General features: G+C 33.8%; 1 protein-coding gene across 1 annotated transcript; it reads left to right on the forward strand.

Annotated features, from left to right (window-relative positions):
• The first annotated feature begins 1850 nt into the window (after nucleotides 1-1850).
• LOC147383869 (zinc finger (CCCH-type/C3HC4-type RING finger) family protein) lies at nucleotides 1851-11173 on the forward strand. Its single transcript, XM_086425789.1, has 8 exons — nucleotides 1851-2048; nucleotides 3142-3229; nucleotides 3352-4145; nucleotides 5457-5526; nucleotides 8865-8953; nucleotides 9080-9156; nucleotides 9720-9799; nucleotides 10828-11173. Exons 1-6 carry the CDS (start codon nucleotides 2038-2040, stop codon nucleotides 9114-9116), a joined length of 1089 nt encoding a protein of 362 aa, XP_086281915.1. The 5' UTR covers nucleotides 1851-2037; the 3' UTR covers nucleotides 9117-9156; nucleotides 9720-9799; nucleotides 10828-11173.
• Nucleotides 11174-14084: the final 2911 nt, after the last annotated feature.

The following is a 14084-nucleotide window of genomic DNA, read 5'->3' on the forward strand; positions in this document are numbered from 1 at the left end:
TAATTTAATCAATTGGTCTCTTATTATACAAATTAAAATTTTATGACAATAGATCAATAATATTTATTAATAATTTTACTCATTTTTGGATTGTAAAATTATCAAATGAAAATGATTTAAAAAGATATCCATTCACAATGCCACCAAAGAAAATTTATATTATAATAAATTATTTATTTTATTTTCATTATTTTAATATCAAAGATAAGATCCCCTTTACTTTTAAAGCTTTTTCGGATCAAAATGTACCCCACGAGATAAGGTCGCAAATATTTTCCTTCAATCGAAAATATTTGAATCCATGGACAGTAATCACGCAAATACTGCCCGTACGGTCGAACCGGAATTCATGCATATTGTCCGTACAATATAATTTGAGGCATTAAAACTCCGAAACATCTAAACCCCGAAACTTCAATATAACTGCGAAAATGCCATCCCTTTTTCCATAGCTTACTCTACTCAGTACGAGTAGTTTGATGCGACGTAGTCGTATGAAAAACGTATGCAAAGCACGCAGAGACCGACACGTAAAGATTTAATAATTACGTCTCAGCACAAAACGTGAGAGATTCTATTACCACATCAACTTTTGCTAACAGCACCCCAATCACAAGTAAATCACTAGAGAATTAACAAGCATCTTGGGGTGTTATTAGTAAATTTTGGTGTTGCAATAGAAGCTCTCAAAAACATTTGTGGCTAATTTGGTAATCTCTAGATCTACCCTCCAAATCCCGACACTTGATTTTGGTTTTATCTTATAGATCTTCAATTTTTAGCAAAAAAATCTTAATTTTTTTCAAAAAATTCATCGTATTTAGTCTCTATGTCAAATTTCGTTTATTTTATTCAATTTTTTAATCCATCGTTTTTAACTTCATAATATTTTATAGAAAATCTTAAAATTTTCTATTCAAAATTATATCATTTTATGCATTTAAAATAAAATAAAATCCTAATCATCTTGAGATTTGAAGATTTTAGTAGATAGAATCTTAAGATTGATGACAAAAATAATTTTTTTTGATAAAAAAATAAAAGATAAATGATTTTAAGAAAATAAATCCATTATATTTACTAAAGGATGAGATGAGGGTACTCAAGTCATTCTGTTATCTTATTAATATATTAGAGAAGAATGCAAGGTAGAGCCAGCATTTTACTCTCTTGAGGACAACCAAGAGCAAAATAAAATAAAATTATAGTGCAACAAATAGAGGGGAAAAAAAATATATAAGGACAATAATGATAGATTTTCTTATCTGCAACTATTATTTGTCGCAATTACTAATGCATTTTCATAAATTTCAAAAATTATTTTGGAGGGAAGGGACAAGGGGACATACTATTGTTATTATTTAAAAAAATAGTTGTTCAAATATTTTCTAAAATCTAAACTACCAATATATACTCAGATAATTTTTAGCTAAATTTATCAAAAAAACTTCTATTTTCACACCAACTTTTTCTAATACCACCCCAAGTGTGTGCTAATCTTTAGTGATTGACATACGAATTGGGGTGGCGTTAACAGAAGTTGGTGTGGCAATAGAATATCCTTTTATAAATATAAAAAAAAATTCTACATGGATATAAATAATAATTAATGATGAAGAATGATCAAATAAGAAAACTAAATGTTACCAATCAAGCCAAAAAAAAAAAATTTCAAGACGACATCAAGCTTTTGTATTTTAAAATACAGCAAAATTCTTTAGCTTTATGAGGGGCATTTTCGAAATAAATTGGAAAAATGAGTAACTTTGTTTAATTCCCTAAAATCCAAACCAACAAAACAATGTTGTTATTATTCTGAGGAAGACATTTACCCTAGCTTTAGACCGTTCGATTCTATCGAGATGTAGTCAACGGTTTGGATTCTAGAGAAGACGGTCTTTGTCAGGAAGACAGCATGATTCATCCAATTCGTAAAACCCTAGAAATGCAGAGAAGACGGTGAGTCTCATTCTTTGTGGAAATTCTAGAAATCTTGGATTTGCAGAAACAGTGGTTCTTCTTTAATTCTCATTTGCGATGTCAAAGAGGTGATCTTTTTCTTCCTTAATTCATCTTTGTTTAAAATTACTTTATTTTCTTCCTGAAATCCATCTTAATTTGTCATTTAGGGGTTCAGATTTTCAATCCGTTCTATTTGATCATTTTATATGGTTCGTTGATTATCAAATGAGAGAACATTTGAAATTTTTGAGAAATTTGGAAGTCTATGAGCTTGGGCATCGAATTGAAGATTCGATAATACCGATTAATGCAAATCAAATCTTCAAATTGAAAGTCTTTAAATCATTGTTATAGAAATGTGGATTTTGTTGATTTTGTTTCAATGGGCGGTTTATAAAAAAAAATAGGATAGATCTTGAATCTGAAAAATCGATTGGAATGGATGCTATTTCCCTTATTGACACAGTTTTGTTCAATCTTGAATGGTCACTAAATAGGGTTTCTGTTCAATTGTAAAATTTGTCGTCTATTTTCTGCTTCAATGGGTTTTTTGGGTTATTAGTGAATCTCAATTAATCTATCGGATAATAGTGAATTTGCACTTTCTTTAAGGTCTTAGACATGAAGTATGTGCAACAGTTCATCCTTGATAGATAAACAGAGACTTTCATGAGTTATTTGCTTATTAGTGAATCTCAATTAAGCTTTGAGATAATAGTGAATTGGCACTTTTTTTTAGGTCTTAGGTTTTCATGGGTTTTTGGGTTATTAGTGAATCTCAATTAAGCTTTGGTATAATAGTGAATTTGCACTTTCTTTTAGGTCTTAGACATGAAGCATTTGCAAAAGTTCATACTTGATTGATAAACAGAAGCTTTCATGGGTTCTTGGGTCATTAGTGAATCTCAATTAAACTATATGGGATAACAGAGAATTACACTTTCGTTAAGGTCATAGACATGAAGCATTTGAAAATTTTATAAAAATGCTCTCTTGGTTGCGATAGAGTCCCACTTTTATTCAATTAATAATATTTCATTGTTTCACCATGGATCATTCATTTCTCCCTAAATGGATGAGCTTAAAAGGTCGATTAGGCATCTGACGCATATTTTAGATTGTAAGGATGTAATTGGTCTCCTTATCGTTCTTTCTTTTCCTTATTATTATATATTTCAGGGTTCTTTGCAAGTTCTTTGTACATGGAGCATGCTTAAAAGGAGATCACTGTGAGTTTTCACATGATTGGAGAGACCAAGCTAATAATGTAAAAAATCTTTAATTCTCCTCGCTTTTTTGTTGTTGTTGTTGTTGTTTCGTTTTCTGGGTGTGTGGTACACATGTTTCTTCTTCGTTCTATTTATTGCTGCTTCTTGTTCATCATCACAGATATGCACCTTTTACCAGAAAGGAGTGTGCTCTTATGGAAGTCGATGCAGATATGAACATGTTAAACCTTCTCGGTCACAAACTTCTCTTTCATCGTCATCAATAAATACTCACCAGCACATATCTTCAGATTCCATTCAAATCACCTGTCCTAGAAATTTCTTGACTGGGGAAACCAATCCAGTTTCATGTGTTTCTCCAGAGCTTTCGGCGTTGAGTAGACCTTTCTTCCCTCCGGGTACTCCAGCATGGAATCAAGATTCCGATGATCATGGCTTCGTAGAAAATGAAAGTTTTGTGGAGTCCACAATCTTTGACCCGGCTGACCAGCCTATTTGCTCATTTGCTGCCGCGGGTGATTGTCCTCGTGGTGAAAGATGTCCACACATTCATGGAGATTTATGCCCCACCTGTGAAAAATATTGCTTGCATCCGTATAGGTCCGAGGAAAGAGAGGAGCACATTAAAACATGTGAGAGGAAGAAGAAACACCTTGAAGCTCTAAAACATAGTCAAGAAATAGAGTGCAGTGTTTGCTTGGATCGTGTTCTTTCAAAGCCCACGGCTGCGGAACGGAAGTTTGGGTTGCTTTCAGAATGTGATCATCCGTTTTGTATTTCATGTATTAGGAATTGGCGTAGTAATTCCCCAACCTCTGGCATGGATGTCAACTCTGCACTGAGGGCCTGCCCAATCTGTCGAAAACTCTCGTACTTTGTCATTCCTAGTGTCATTTGGTATTCCACGCAAGAAGAGAAGCAGGAGATAGTTGGCAGTTATAAAGCGAAACTCAGGTACTTATAGTATTTTTACGTGCTTATGTGTTCATCAGAGGGACCACCGTAAATTGATTTTCATTTGTTTTCCATTGATTGGGATATTTTCTTTGATATGATTCCGGACATTTTATTTCTTATACTATAGGAGACTAGAAGGTGGCATGTGTAAAAACAAGTGTCAAAAGGGCTTATTTGTTTTTAGAGTATTGATTAAAGGGTTTTTTATGATTACATAGTAAAAAAGAAGATTCTTTTGTAATTTTGAAAACTAAGCAACATGATTGTATGGCTGTCGGTTGCAATTTTCTTGTTTTTTTAAACCAAAATGACCCTGATTATATTAAATTTAAATACAAAAGTGGGGGCATTTATGGCCACTCAAATTTTGGTGTGGAACCACTTCTAGTCTGCCTTCTCTCAGTATGATATTTAAGATGTATGTATACTGTAAAGTGATTTAATATATTAAGATTTTGTTTGAACAGAAATCGCAAGAGTACTTTCTATTATTTGATCCATGTTATGCTAAGAAAGTTCTGTTTGATGAGGGGGTTCTTAAAATCATAGAACCAACTATAATTGAAAAGTTTTTTTTTTCCCCTAGAAAAGGTGAAAGGGATTTGTTGGAAAAGAAACAGGGAAGAGAGTATTGGTGTTAGCTCATGTTCCTCCATTCTGTTCTATCTAAAGCCATGTCTTTTGTTAAATTGAGTATATCTTCAAATTTTCTTCTATTACATCAGAGATACATAAAATTCATTAAACAAATAATATTATGTGCTTCACATCAAGGATCCTATCAGTTCTAGGACTCAGATCTGGATCTTTATGGAATCAGATCATCCAACCTCGCGTCCAATCCCGAACAGATCCAATATACGTGATTCATGACGCACCTATGCCCATGAAAACCGTAACGATGTGGTGCTAAGATTCTTTTTGGACTATGTTGTAGCTTGGGATCCCAATTTATTTTCCTACTTATAAAACCATTGTTGTTGATTTCCATTAAGTTAAGTCTTCCATATTATGGTTGAAAAGATCCATATTTCCTTTGTTTTTGCGACGATCTTATTCTTTTGCTTGCATTCTTGTACTAGTAGTATTTATTTTTTGTAAAAATCTATGCTATTCTTTTTGTGTACCACTTATTCATCCTCATCTTAGTTTTAGTTCTCAAATAATTTTATTTTTTGGAATGTTAAGTTAAATGCAGAGATATTGCAATTAGATTAATACCCGTATTACCTTATTTGAAAATTAAGGCTTTTTTGATCTGAATATTAATAAGATCACATTTGGAGCTAACATATTTTTCCCTTGCAGTTCTATTGATTGCAGGTATTTTGACTTTGGAAACGGGTCATGTCCGTTTGGGACCAGTTGTTTCTACAAGGTACGAACTTGTTGGATACTTCAATTTTTATTGACTTAAGAATTTTCATATCTAGCGAAATCTGGTTTTTTGGCTACCCTGAATGTGGTCTCATACTTGTATGGTTTATTATACTATTTTTTCTGCTTCCATTCTGAAATTCATGCTATAGAACACGTGTCTGTCGAGATTTTCAGGTCCATAAATCGATTCCAATGGGAATTCTTCAATGTAAAATTAAAGATTTGAAGGGTAGATGTTGGATATACTATTGACCTCTCCATGTATGTGGGAGAGCCTCGACAACTTATTATGGAAAAGATAATAATATGATCATGTACAAGAGCTATTTACTTTTACAGAGAGCGTGCTCTCCTCCATCATAGTATTAAATGTGGACGTATTTCACAAAATATACCCAATTATTTGCATTCCCAAAGTTATCAAGATATTGAGAATCTTTTATCTTCATCTTTTTTTGTTTTAATATAAAAATAAAAATAACTAAAAGAGTCCCTATAGAATCAATTTAACGGGTGTTCGAAAGAAAATGAGTCTTGATATGTTGACATTATCAAGGACATGTATGTTGGAATTGTTGCTAGTGGGAATGGTTGAGTTTTTATTGTTAAAAATATTTTTTCAAAAGAAAGAAGGCTACAATAAGCAAAATAGAGAAAGAGTGAGACAAGAAAAAAAAGTAACTAACCGATGAACCAACAACTACGACAGGTTGGATACAATCTCTTCTACGTGAAAATTGAGTCTTCATAGAAAATGCACCATGTACCACAACAAACAATGGATGCCCAATGCAATAAAGTGGACTTAATCTTCAAAATTATGTGCTTGACATACGACTATTTCTCTTGAAAATGTGGGAGTTGATTTTTCCAAGGACACCAGATTTCAAAAGGGAGCAATTGCCATAAAAGGATACCATATTCGATCTACTATTAGGTTGAAGATAAAAAGTGGGTTTCTATAGTTCACTCTAGACATAGTGGAATAGGGGAACACGATTCTTTTAGCTGGCCCCCAAAACTTTGGGATGAGGCTTTGTTGTTGTTGATATTCCAAGATGGACCAGTTATGGTGCATTAACTGCTCATATTCAAGGAAAGGTCCATTGATACTAAATTTACAATAAAGAAGGCAATGAAGAGGATCTTACATGGTTGCTTAAGAGTCGGCATTACAGGACAGCATTACACATAAGACTTTAAAACAATATCTTCCCTGAGTGAAGTTGTAGTAGACAAGGAGATGATTAACAAACTAATCCACCTTTTAGACAAGGGGAATCTATTGGGAACAAAGAGGTCCTTGTTGATGAGGAGGTTGATTTGTAAGATCCTGTCCCACATAGATATCCAAGTAAATATGGAAATTTTGGAGGGGTATCAAGTCCTCTACAAAAAAATATGGAGGGGGCATACAGATATTGGATTGAGATTTTGGAGAGTGATTGTAACTGCATTTAGCTTTGATATTGATTTCACTTTGGCATTCTATGGATGCATTCTTTATTACTTATTTTATTTAATCTTCTTTGCATATTATCGTTCTTCTTTAATTCTTATGAAATAAATAAATGATTTAGTAAAAAAAAAGGGCTTTGCTTCAGCTTTGTCTCAAATTTATAAGTTGGTGGCTAATCAATTGGTTTGGGGGGTAACCTAAAGGATATGGTTGAGGAGAATTCGAAGAAGTATTAGATTGGGTTCTATGAAAACTAATGACCTTTTGGACATACTTGGGTATGTCTTATAAAGGTCATAAAAATCAAGTTATGATACCATCTGAAGATATAGAAAAGGTTTTATGAAAATTGTAGTGCAAAAGTTTCAAAAAGAGAAGGTTAACGGGTATGATGACAAAGTTACTGAGAATTGTTAACTCCAACATTTTATGTATCTCTTTATAAGAAAAAAAAAAAAATGGAAGGTGATGAGGAGATGCAAAACCTCATGTGTCAAATCTTTTTTTTATTTTTATTGATCAGTAAGGGGAAATCATGGGAGCCTTGAGGGTTGGTCATAAATATCTGTTTGCCATGTTGATTAATTCCTGATTTTGCATTCGTTAGAAAATTTAAAATTATGACTAATTAATTTATTTTTCCAAAACAATCAAAATTTCATTTATATAATAATTTTATTTATATTTTTTCATCTCTAAATGAGAATAGGATTGCCATAAGAATCTCCCCGGTTAGAAATTATTTTTTTCGTTCCCAAATATCTTACTGTGAAAATAAAATCCTGTATCTTAAATCAGATCAGGCAGGTTCAATGATTGAACTGACAATTCTGTAACATTTGACTGTTAAATTTGAAATAATTTGGTTCTGTTTGAAGCAAACTGGTTTTTATACAATATCCAATAGGTCACAATGATCATGCCCATTCTTTTTTATTTTTGTGGACACGATGAAAATACCTTGTTGGTGGGGGCACTTTCACACAATTCTCCTAATAAGGGACTTATTGATTAAATCAGCAAATTAATCAACGTTTTGCTGATCAATAACCCCTCCTTGGCTCCATCTTTCAATTTCAAGATTCTATCATCTTCAAAAATTGAGTTGGTTTTTAGTTGTTGTTTTTTTGTGGGTGGGTGGGTGGGGGGTTCTGTTGACACTCATTGCCTTGTCTCTCTTCTCATAAGCGACTGGGCCTCTCCACTCATTGCCAATTGGTTTTGAGTTGGACCCCCAAATTTATCATGGTAGCAGAGCGGGCTTTTCTCTCCTCCATGTCTCCCAGTTCATATCTCCACGTGCTTTGGCTTAGTCCGGCCCACACGTGCAGGGGTGTGTTGAGTTTAGTCCCACATCGGACACTCATTGCCTTGTCTCTCTCCTTATAAGCGCTTGGGCCTCTCCACTCATTGCCAATTGGTTTTGAGTTGGACCCCAAATTTATCGGTGTCATTGTCACAAAATTCCCCAAATAGGGGACTAAATCGGTAAATTAGTTGATGATTGTTGATTGATGACCCCTTCCCACCTTTTGAACCTCTAGATTCTATTTTTCTTCAACCTTTAAAACTCAAGAATGAGATATGATTTTAGGGAGTTAGAAGTTGACGAGTTTTTGGGAAGAAATCCAATAACATAATTTATATAATCCTGATTTTTTTTTTACTATTACAAATAATAGTAAAACAAAACAAAAATTATATAATATAAAAAACTACAAAAATATTAAGAAACTAGGTGTGGCCAAGCAGATGAAGATTTTGGGGTAATGAGTCCATATGATTATATATTCCTTAAATCTGGAAGCCTTTCTTTGCATTATAAGTGGATTGCTTACGATGAGATTGTAGTCTCATGGGTTTTAGTGTTGTTGCAGCATGCTTTCCGTGATGGCCGCTTGGAAGAAGTGGCTTTGCGGCATCTTGGAGCTGAAGATGGGAACACTATAATAGTTAAAGACATTAGGTTTGCATCATTTATTGGCCTTTTATTTTCAGTGAATTCTTTCACGGTATTTACTCAACAACGCTTTTCAGTACCTGACTGTCCTTTTACTTCCTTCGTTTGTTCTTTAATCCACTGTTTTTTCAGGCTTTCCGACTTCCTTAGTAACTTGCGTATGCGGTGAAGTGGGAACTGGTTGAAAGGCTTCAAGTTTAAGTTTAGAAGTATTGTCTTTGCTTTTGGCCTATAATGCTTCTCTCTGTTTATCCATCACTTGCAACCCTGCTACTATCATAGAATCATGACTTAAATTTACGAACCATTTTAATTCACTTAATCCGATCTGACCCGACCAAATTGCTGGAATTGGGTTGGATAATTCCGGATGGTTCAACATTTTTAATTTTATACTTGTTTGTTAATTGCTATTCTATTTTATTAGAATTTATGTTATATTAAAGTAGAAGAAAATGATATTTTGAAAAACCTAAACATATAATTTCCAAAGTAATATATAATTCTGATCTAGGTGGATATATGGATGGATCCGTATCCAACACGGATCATGGGACTTCAAACCACATCTGCCCATTTTTTTTATTCGGAGCTCCAAGGACCCAAACCCGCTAAGATCAGATAAAATCTGACCCATTTTATGCCCTACAAGCAATCCTCTCAGGAGATTTATTATGCTCATCACATTAATTGTTGTGGACTTTTTTACTGTTAGATAACATCTGCCATTTCCAGTACCAACTAATCCGTTAAAACATTCATTTTTTTTCAGGCTACTATTTACGAAATATATGCTGTTTCAAGTGCCAAAAGATGTATATTTACCCGTGTCATGCTGGACTTTTGCTCAAGGTAACATGCCCGTCTGACATGACATTGAAACGTTTTATTCGTTTATTGATGTTTACACTTGGTGGGTAAAAGTAAAACTGAAATCAAACCCATCTTCTTAGCATATGTAATGAATGTATGCTTGCTTTATTCTCTCAACACTTGGACATTGAAACATTTTATTCGTTTCGGTGGATCCTATCGTTTGATGATTATTGTATTTCGCTCATCTTTAAATTGCGTTGGGGTGCTTATGTTAACCTAACTTGACATGGATGGATATAGATATGGCATTCAAGTCCGGTATGCCTGTCAGGATATTCAATAAAATAATATTAAACTGACTCAAAAGAAGACACTCCAATATACTCAACTGACGTGGAATGTGCTAAGAACTATAGATTTTTTACCCTTGTGTATCTCGAGGAAAAATATATGGTTCTGTGCACATTCCACATCAGTTGAGTGTTGTTGACTGTTTTTTCAGTCAGTTTAGCACAGCTCTAGTGTAAACCTTCTCATATTCAAGGAGAGGTCCCTTGATATTTGCATGTAGTTGGTTGATAAAACCATGGTTTTAGAAGTGTTTTATGGTGGCAAACAAGGGTTGTTATAAGATCTCCCCGTTGGGCCGAGTTTAGATTTGGATTTTTTTTATAGATGGGGCATAGGGGGGTCAGCATAAATGGTAGAGTGAGATTCAACATTGGGTCATGGGGGGAGCAGTAAATGCAAAATGAATTAAACGTGGTCGAGATGACCAACAAAGGAGGACAAATGAAACAAAAAACAAGGAAACCCGATACCACTCACGACAATCTACAAACCCACTCCTATCTCCCCATGAAGTCCTTGTAGAAAACAACTCTAAACTCCTCCAAAGCTTTACACCAATAGAACAAAAAACCTTTAACAGATGCATTAATACTATCTAGAGAAGCCTTTACTTTCCTTCAAAAGCTTTTTAAGATCTTGTTACTCACTTTAAAGAAATTTCTACTGTTTCTATAATTATATATATATTTATTTATTTATTATGTCTCATGCAGGATTTGCTTGCTGGGGATCGACACAATGGACTCGAGAGGGTGTAATTGGCTCTAGGATTATACTACGTTTGATATAAAAATGATTGAAAAAAAAGGTAAAAATTGCTCAGATTTCTAAGAACTACTATCGGTCACATGTCTTGGTTCTCCAAAACTATATTTGAAATGTAGACCATCTCGAATAATGATTGACGATTCTGCAGCATATGTCCTGCCCCAATTTTTATTGCATCAATAACTGTATATATACAGATACATGTGATGATGTGAAAACTTTGAAGGTTTTTTTTTTTGTATACTGATATGGATTCAGAAAGGAAAAAATATATATTACTGTTTTAGCTTATATTGGATCTTGCAGGCCATTTCTTTGTTATTTTAGGGTTGTGCAGTATTTGGAGGGCCTCTTTGCCAGGTGGAGGGCTGATGTGGCCAATGCAAAATGTCTCAACTTTTTATACAGATTTTAAAATCATGATTGTAAGCGAGCGCTTGATATGGTCGTTACTAATTACGCAGAATTTATTGATGGAGATGGATTATTTTGAGTGATTGGGTCGATTTGAACCCGAAGGTTCTAAACCTGAATCTAATATAATTTGCATGGTTCAATGGGTTAACCAAAGGTTCCAAACCTGAATCTAATATAATTTGCATGGTAGAGTTTTCTGGGTTGTCATTATCTCATTGATTTGCCTACTAAGTTGTGGACCTTAGAAGAAAACAAATGGTTTAATCCCCTATTTACATAATCCATTGTAGAGAAGGAACCTATCACTCGAACCTCCCTTGAAGAAGATTCACCTTCAATAATGAAGCAATGTGGAATTAATCTGTATTTGTTGGCACTGATCTTATTTAATGGTAAGACTTGTGGAGATCGGAGAGTTGTTCTCATGTCCTAGGTTCAAACCCTCATGAAGTCATACTTCTTATGCTAACCACTAATCATATTATCTGTCAGTAACCACTAATTAAGTATTTTTCTATAAAAAGATTTAATAATTTGAAGGTTGATCATTCTCCAATGGATGCTCCCGAGATGTTAGAACCCCACCCTCAATTGGTGGAATCCCATCTCCTTGAAGAACCTTAAACCTTGAACCATTGTTTATTAAAAAATATTGATCGTGATAGAGTGTTGGAGATAATTATTGTGGCATTTTGGGGGTTGGGGAATTCTTATGTTTTTGGCTCTTGAGAGTTTCATGGTTTTTAAATTTGGGGTTGGGTAACTGTTTGACTTACCCCTTTCTCCCAAATCTAGAAGTTGTCCAGATTAACTTCTTTCTTCCAACGTTTATAGGAATTTGAAGCTAAAGAATTTTTAGACAAAAAAATCATTATTTTTTTAAATTAATGGTTAAAATGCCCTTAAAGCATATTAAATATTAGGTCAAAGACTAAAAGATCCAAAACTTACTATTTAATCATCAAAATATCCAGGAAGTTAATTTTTCAAAAAATACTTTCTAAACACTCGCACCGAATGAATAATTACCCAACCGCGCTTCTATTGAACTTGAGTCCAATGTAATTTCTTTAGATACATCACATTCCTGGACAGGGTCTGCAAAATCGGTAACAAATAGATTATGCTATAAAAGAGAAGCTTGTTTTTTGGACGGATGGAGTTATATGTTGTTCCTGAAATATAACACATTACAGTTTGTCGATGCTTACGACACTGCCATCCTCTTTGGGGTTAAGGGGGTAAAAAAAAAATAAAAAAATTGTAGGGGTATTATTGAAAGAGGGATAGAAGAATAAAGACAATAAAGTTGAAGGGATTTTCTTGATGGAGAGAAGGAAAAAAATAATAAAGTTTAAATTATTTCTTAAGATGTGTGTAAGATTGAATCTAAACTGTTCTTTATAAGGGATAAACATTGTGAGAAGACAACTGTTATGATTTATTATATAGACTAGAGTTTGCTTGTGCCATAATCCTCTGTAGGATTAAGGGGGTAAAATTGAAAAAATAAATAAAGTTGAGGGTATTATTAATTTTTTTTTTAGGTAAAAAGGTAAAAAATGAAAAACAATAAAATGGACTAAAGATGACAGACATATAGTAAAATTAAAAAGGGTGAAGAGGAAAAACAAAAAAGTGAACCCCACAATGAGATGTTTATCGTAGTTGGATAGAATGTCCCCCCGCAAAAGAGGGACTTACAATTATGTTTTATTATATACTTGATTAATATTTATCTTTTGACAATATAATTTTGATTCTATATTACTAACAAGAAGAATACGAAAACTAATACATTATACTACTAATTCTACACAAGTTGAAGTTGATGGCATCAGAAGGGTACGAGTACCCCGACACGAGTTGGTCTAAGCAACTCGAGTGGCCCGACCAAGATCAACTTGGATGGCTTATGCATTTGGGTGCATTTTAACCCTTCAGAGTAATGGGTCAACCAGAAAATAGGCTCGAATACTTGTAGAATAAGTTGGGTTTGGACATGGGTGCATTTTATTTAGTTTGATCCAATCATTAGACGAGCGTGGCTTGGGTTAAGATTTTGAATCTCGATTAGGCCCGACGCATGTGTATTGTACTGTGTAGGCCCACTGATTGAGTGGCCCATTATCGAAAAAAAATTCGTAAAATCTGTAAGATAATGGTGAAAGTTAATTTCAGATTCAATAAACGGTGAGAGTATGTAGGTTTGGAGTTTGATACCCAATATAAGTAGTATTTCCTAGGGGCCATTCGCAATGGCGCACCCTCACTTACTCGGTGTGTGTGATGTACTGGTGTTGCATATGCCCAAGAGAGGGACCCATATGCCTTGGCTCCGGCCCTAGCTATCCCGTCCCCTTAGTTGGACGTAAGTTCGGACACTGCCATCATAAAAAAGAAGAAGAAGAAAATGATAAACAAGTATTTTCATAGTATTATTGAGAAAGTTAAAAGAGAAAATTAATTAAAAAACCATGGCGGAGGGATTTTTTTTCTAAATAGCCCTAAGTTTTGGGCAATCTCTTAATAGTCCATTTAGTAAATTTTTCTTTTCTTAACAGTGATCTCATTTCTCACAATTGAATGCTCTAACTCTTCGAACTCATCATTTTCATCTAAAAAATTAGATTTTTGGCATCTCAATCGAATTTCGAAGACTCCATTCCGTTTGAAAGGATTTAAGAAAGAAGAAAAAGCCATTTTCAAGGGTTTTTTCAAACATTTTGAAGATGTATGTAAAAAAACGTAGATTTCTTTACTTATTTCTTTTTAGATGAAAATT

Source organism: Akebia trifoliata, chromosome 15 (genome assembly GCF_017979445.1).
Source record: "Akebia trifoliata isolate Shusen 1 chromosome 15, ASM1797944v1, whole genome shotgun sequence".
In the NCBI taxonomy this organism is placed as follows: domain Eukaryota; kingdom Viridiplantae; phylum Streptophyta; class Magnoliopsida; order Ranunculales; family Lardizabalaceae; genus Akebia; species Akebia trifoliata.

Excerpts from the sequence above, each read along its gene's own strand:
- LOC147383869 (XM_086425789.1), top strand. Across the intron at positions 3,230-3,351 it reads GGAGAGACCAAGCTAATAAT|ATATGCACCTTTTACCAGAA; the intron begins GTAAAAAATCTT and ends TCATCATCACAG. Across the intron at positions 8,954-9,079 it reads ATAATAGTTAAAGACATTAG|GCTTTCCGACTTCCTTAGTA; the intron begins GTTTGCATCATT and ends CTGTTTTTTCAG.